At 39.0% G+C, this 6,314-nt stretch overlaps 1 protein-coding gene across 1 annotated transcript in view; it reads right to left on the bottom strand.

Annotated features, from left to right (window-relative positions):
• Positions 1 to 6: 6 nt before the first annotated feature.
• Positions 7 to 6,314, bottom strand: part of LOC103459764 (poly [ADP-ribose] polymerase 12-like) — a 13,866-nt gene continuing 7,558 nt past the window's right edge. Inside the window, exons 8-11 of the mRNA XM_008401578.2 lie at positions 6,274 to 6,311; positions 3,161 to 3,291; positions 2,803 to 2,954; positions 7 to 2,624 (exon numbers count right to left, since the gene is read on the bottom strand). Coding sequence (XP_008399800.1) covers positions 1,672 to 2,624; positions 2,803 to 2,954; positions 3,161 to 3,291; positions 6,274 to 6,311 — 1,274 coding nt within the window. The 3' untranslated portion in view covers positions 7 to 1,671. The remainder of the gene's footprint in view (positions 2,625 to 2,802; positions 2,955 to 3,160; positions 3,292 to 6,273; positions 6,312 to 6,314) is intronic.

Genomic DNA, 6,314 nt, shown 5'->3' on the forward strand with positions numbered 1-6,314 from the left:
GGGGGATTCTCTATGTGGAAAAAGAATCACCGCAATTTGGTATATTGAATGAGTGCAATAATGTGTTATGCCACAGGAGGCGCTGACGAGCACACTGATCCCTTTTTCGGAGCTCGGTCTCATTTCAATAACCTAACCAACATCTGATGGAATGTATTGTTCAACATGTAGAGAAACTGCTCTAGGGAAGAACTTTAAAGTTTACATTTTTGTTTTGTTTTGCAGTTTATTCGCATCTAAAAGCATCGGAATGATTAGTGTTACAGCAACATAACATTTGGCAGAAGCACCTGAGCGATTCTCTCCCTTCATTTTAAACTTATCGTGCCAAATCATTCATTTGCCCCACCTTGAATCAGGCAAATCAATGTTTGGTATTTTTAAAAAGACATGTGGTTTTGTCACCCTCTAGTGGCTGCTAGAAGATAATTTAAAAGAAAAATAAAAGTTTTTATTGGTTAATAAGCAGTAGCTGATGACAGACCACTGCAGTGTCTATTTTGATATTGTTAATGCGATGTGGCTACCTGCTCCCCGAATACATGACGTACGTTATTAAACGTGCTAAGTTAGGGCGGTTAGAAACCACCTTGTTGTTCCTGGTGTGTCTCAGTCAAATCAGTGCAAGAATTCTGGACTTGTCTGATCTGATTCATTAGGTGTTCCTCCTACATTAAAGTAGCCAGAGTACATTTTCTCAAAGAGAAATCGTTGTCGTTCACGCGGGAACGAGCTTTGAGAATGCTCTGCTTTCGTTCTTATTGTTTCAACTTTTTGTCCATAAAGGAATGGATTATTAACAGCTGGAAACGCGTATCCAAATGAAAAACATTGTGAAATGCCACTCTTGTGTTTATCATGTAGCAATCCAAAACTAAATGTTTTCAAATCGATTGTAGTAGCTCCATGACGCAAACTTTATGCGCTTGGTCCATGTCGCCTTCTGGTGTTTACTGCTACATTTGTTTTATCGCAGCAGCATCACAGCGCCATCTACAGATTCGGCATTGGTAATGTAGCCTATCTGTAGTGTTTTTGTCTGGATAAAAATGTGGTAAAAAACAACAAAAAAAGATGTCTTCATGAGCATCTTTTCAGAAACCTCAAATAGCTTTGGAGTTGACTGGATAAGATTCCATCGCTATTTCACTTTTGAATTCACCGTTTAGCCTTTAATAGCCCACTGGAGATGGGATGCCAACACCAGTGATGACAGTACCGTTTTTGTGGCACTGATGGATGGATGCCCTTTACGTACAAAGTATATGTCACAATTAAAGACTGGCAGTCCAGTCTTCTGTGGCGGTGAGCGTCAGTCAACAGAGTATCATTTAAATACGACTAACTGCCTAAGGAAAACGCTGCCGTTTCTCTTAGTTTGCCTGTCAATGGAGACTAAGGCAATAAATGAAAAATCACTGCAATAGGTCATTTAAAATGAAAATATTTCAAATATTTCCATTAAACTGTCTACTTTGCCTTTGCATGTATTTCTATTTATCCTTCTGTTTTTGGATTATTTCCTACATATGGGTGGAATTTTTTGTAAGCTTATCAAAAACTATCATTTCCACTTCTGATCTGACATATTTTTTGTGCTAATGTTCAAATAAAAAAACTTCACTGAACTCCCTTATCCCTTACGACCTTTTTTCCATTTCATAGCTGTGCTTAAGCTATGACACAGGAATCATTTTTTTTGGTCGGCTTTGAGGGGGACGATGGGGAAGACAAGGTGCGTTGGGAATCATATCTGGTTTGGTACAGTGAAGAGGTTGTACTGGGTTGATACGATGATGAACGGGTTAGATACGGCGTCGCGCTGGGTTGATATGATGAAGAGATGGTTTGATTCGACGCAGTAGTGGGTTGATATGACGATGAACTGGTTTGTTTTGACACTGTGCTGGGTTGATATGATGAAGAGATGGCTTGATTCGACGCAGTAGTGGGTTGATATGACGATGAACTGGTTTGTTTTGACACTGTGCTGGGTTGATATGATGAAGAGATGGMTTGATTCGACGCAGTAGTGGGTTGATATGACGATGAACTGGTTTGTTTTGACACTGTGCTGGGTTGATATGATGAAGAGATGGHTTGATTCGACGCAGTAGTGGGTTGATATGACGATGAACTGGTTTGTTTTGACACTGTGCTGGGTTGATATGAAGGGATGGTTTGATTCGMCGCCATAGTGGGTGGATACAATGATGAACTGGTTAGATATGATGCCGCACCGTATTGATGTGAAGAAGAGATGGTTTGTTTTGATGCCGTACTGGCTTGATACACTGGCGGCTTAGGGGCAATCACTGGTTTTGATTGTTGTGCTGATGTACTACTAAACATCTCAACTAGTGGGTGTGTGGTTTTGTATGTCAGCAGGTACTCAGGATAGATCTGGTGTTTCTCAAAGACAACAAAAATGGAAGGATTTGCGACGTCGTTGACACAGCTGTCGTAGAAGTTTATGTCTCCACCGTCTTTGGAAGGAGGTCGGACGTAGCTGGAGTCCCCTTTTGTGTAGCTCCCCACCAGGATACGAGACACAAACATGGTTTTGACATCAGAGTCACCAGTGTAGCTGTGGGAGTATTTAGCGTCCCGAGCAAAGTAGCTTCCTGTGATTGGAAACAAAAAGATAAGTGAGAAGAGAATATATTTTAATGGCATCTTCTCAGGTCAGACAGTGTCACGTCAACCTTTCACTAATATAAAAATTCCCAGACACTCTAAAATGTCATGTGTACATTTTTTCCAGAGCGCTGTAGATGCCCTGGACCATCATCTTTAACCCACCTTTGCCATAAGCTGTTCCATTAACTCCACAGATCCTCCAGTCAAAGTTGTTGAGACAAATGGCGTCGATGTATTTCGAGTCAGTCCCATGAAAAAGTTGCTTTTCTTCCACCTCACGTCCACTGTTGTTGTTCTTCATCTGAGTCTTTTGCCTTTAGGTAAAAATGTTGCAAAGGAATGTCCTTTAAAAACATGCTGTCAGATCTAACATACTAAGCTAATGCTGCCGAGCTTCACCTCAAAGCTAAATGTTGATATAAGGTAGTTACTAGAGGATAAGTATTAAAAGGTTTCTTTAAAAAAAAAAACATCAGTACAAAACCATCCCAGTTTTTAACTTGGTCCATAGCATACATACCACTGAAAGACTTCCCAGAGCGCCTTGTTCTGAATCCTCTCTATCTTGATAATATCGAAGCCTCTCAAGGTTGTTCGAAAAAGTGCTTCAAGCTTTTGAAATTCATCCGAAGTGCGCGGGACGGCAACTCTCTACAATACACAGAAGCAGGAAACTTTTCAGTGGCAGTCACCAGGACAAGTTCCATCCTTTGGATGAAGTAGATATATTACCCATCTTTAAGTCAACATAAAGATTAACATAGAAGGTGTACAGAGGTCAGAGTAGAAATAGGATCGTCAAAAGCCACAAATGCAAAAAGCAAATCAAGACGAAACAGAATTTAAAAACTATGTGGAATCTCCTTCCAGCAAAGGAAAAAAGGTTTTTAACAGTATCTGCATAGTATTGTAAAAGTGTGAACTGTCATGTACTCCCACATCTAGGTAACATTTTCTTTTTTGAAAATGTTTAACTTCAGTCTACTTTGTTTAAAACTCCTGCCACAATTTCTCTTCTTGCCATGCGTGTTAGCACATGGAACATATATTGAGCAAGTTCAAACTTAAGAAAATCAAGTGGATTTTTAGGACCAAAGTCTGGTCATACCTTTCATGTACATCAGAAAGTTCTGAAGTTCTCATGTTCTTAATATGAGAAGTGCATGTATATTCGAATCAAGGGTGTGAAACAGTGTTCAACAGAGTCAGGACTGAGTTTGTTTCTGCTTTGGCCTTCTGGAAATTAAATTTAAATACCCTATGAGTGCCAAGTTATTAAATAAATATGAACCAAATTAATCAAAGTAGGTCATGCTGTCATTTTCAAGCATCCAGGATCTTGTGTTCAGAGAACCTTCATCAGTGCAGACAGCGTTTGCATAGTGCTGCATGAGATCAAAGAATATTATTGTGGTAAAAAGTACTGCACATGTACATAATGTGAAAATATTGTAATTCACACACTTGACAACCTGACCAGTCCTTATTGAGGCCACAAACACACCAATTTACTGTAGGCAAAAAACAAAAACAAGTCACAAATATGACTCAAATCTATTTTATTTACCAAAACAACAGTCTAGCTTTGTAAGATATACAGCAAAAACATAAAATGACACTGTGATGAATAGCACCGCACCTCTTTTATAGATGCACGTTTATAAAAAGTAAAGCATTTTGTTTGCTTTGACGTTTTCTGTGTCAAAATAGTAAATATAAACAATTTGATACAGTACAAAAGAAAAAGCACAGATACATTTTATGCTAAGTTTTGCTGCATTCAATGTATTTCTGAAACCTTCTGTAATCCCAGTCATCACTTCAACTTTATATCGACTCATATCTCTGTTCTGTTTGCACTGGAGTCACAAAGCAAATAGCACTAATGATATGGAGATGGTGCAGGTTTCTATCTCTATGGTTTTAGTTGCTTCTTATTAGCCTTTTTTTAAGGAACAAAACAGAGCTGTGCACAGTGGCAAGAATTTTTTTGTTGTTGCTCATACAGTCGATGTAAAATGCTTTTGCTAAAGTAAAAGTAAACAATTAAACCGATAGTTTGTTTAAAGTACAGAATGAAAGTAGCAATGGATGAAGCTCAGAGTGAGCTCTAGGTCCAGATAAAGAAAAACCTAACAAGTTCCTAAAACCAGTAGGAACATCTCACTGCATAGATTAATACAACCAGACTGGTGTTCCTACACAAAGTAATGTTCTGTCTTTCATGCACACAGATAGATTCTAAATACAATCATAACAAATGGTCCCTTCAACTAAGTCCCACTATATTGCCAATGCATTTTGAAAAAACATAAGAGTTGTGTTCACAAACAAGATTATATGCAAAATTTACTTCCATTTATTTGTAGATTTCAGAACATCAGACTATTTACACAGCAAAATCCTTCTCAGACATTCCTGCCCTCTTCAGGAATGTGTCACAGTTGCTTCATGTCCGGCATCAACCAACACCGTTGTGTATTCGATATTCAATGTGAACTCTGCGTCTCAAAAAGCGCTACTGTTAGAGAATCCGATGCCTTCTTCATCAACGTTCACCCTCTTATGCTCAATTCTGGTATTGATAAAAAGTGTTGGTAACATCAGGAGAAATTTGCATGGATGCACAAAATTCTCATTTACCAGTTCTGAATCACTTACACGATTAATGGATTAAATTGAATCATGAATTGCAAGAAAAATATGTCAAGTATTTCACAATAATCTTATTTTTTTTCTAGAAATTCCAATGTGTTTTGTGTAATCAGACCATCTACAACAGACCTTTCTGAAACTGGATCCAAACCACAGATGCTTCATTAGGAGAGCAGAAAATGATAGCCTGGCTGTTGCCTTCCTGCACAATTCTCATCTCCCGTCAGTGTTCCGTCTGGGATTTCTCCCACTGAGCAGAATTTCTCTGGTAGAATTTGTACTGGACCAATCAGCAAGCAGAAGATCTCTGAACGATGACATAGATTTTCTGCACTGCTTTAGAAACGTACTCTGCCTGTAGTTTTAGTGATGGCAGCGGAGGAAGTGAACGAAGTTGTTCAGTCCGTGTTGCCCACGTTTACAAATATTGAATTAACATCAACAGCCATCTTGTTTGGATTGGCACTTCTCTCTTCGCAGTGGAGGATGACGGTTTACAGTGCAGAAAATTTCCAGTTAGATTCATAGCGTTGAACTGGAGCATTACATACGTCACGGACAAACGTTAGCGGTGTCGTACAATTTAAAACCTCAGCAGAGTCAACATCTCCAGGAAGCAATCGCTTCTCAATAGCCACGACCTTCTGGACAAAGTGTTGAACAAGGAGCTGGTTTTTACCAGGCTATGGAAATGGTAACAACTTGTAAAACATAGTGGCTTAAATGTCACTAATGCCACCCCAGTTTTAGCTTAGATTATTGTGCTGATTTTGACTCTTACTTTTGAGAACCCTTATCTTAGTGAGGTAAGCTATTGTTATGACTGACTTTTTTAAAAACTCGAGAAAGATAATTCGGCCCTTACACCACTGTGCCTCAAACTTGAAAAAGGAAAATGTTCACCCAATCCCATTTCCCACAAGTCAGAGTAGAGAGGCAGGAAACCCTAATCCTAGTCCTGTAGTGAGTTTATTATACCGAGAATCCTGTTGGAGGGATCTGCGTCTTGTCCCAGTGGT

Source organism: Poecilia reticulata, linkage group LG23 (assembly GCF_000633615.1).
Source record: "Poecilia reticulata strain Guanapo linkage group LG23, Guppy_female_1.0+MT, whole genome shotgun sequence".
Lineage (NCBI taxonomy): Eukaryota > Metazoa > Chordata > Actinopteri > Cyprinodontiformes > Poeciliidae > Poecilia > Poecilia reticulata.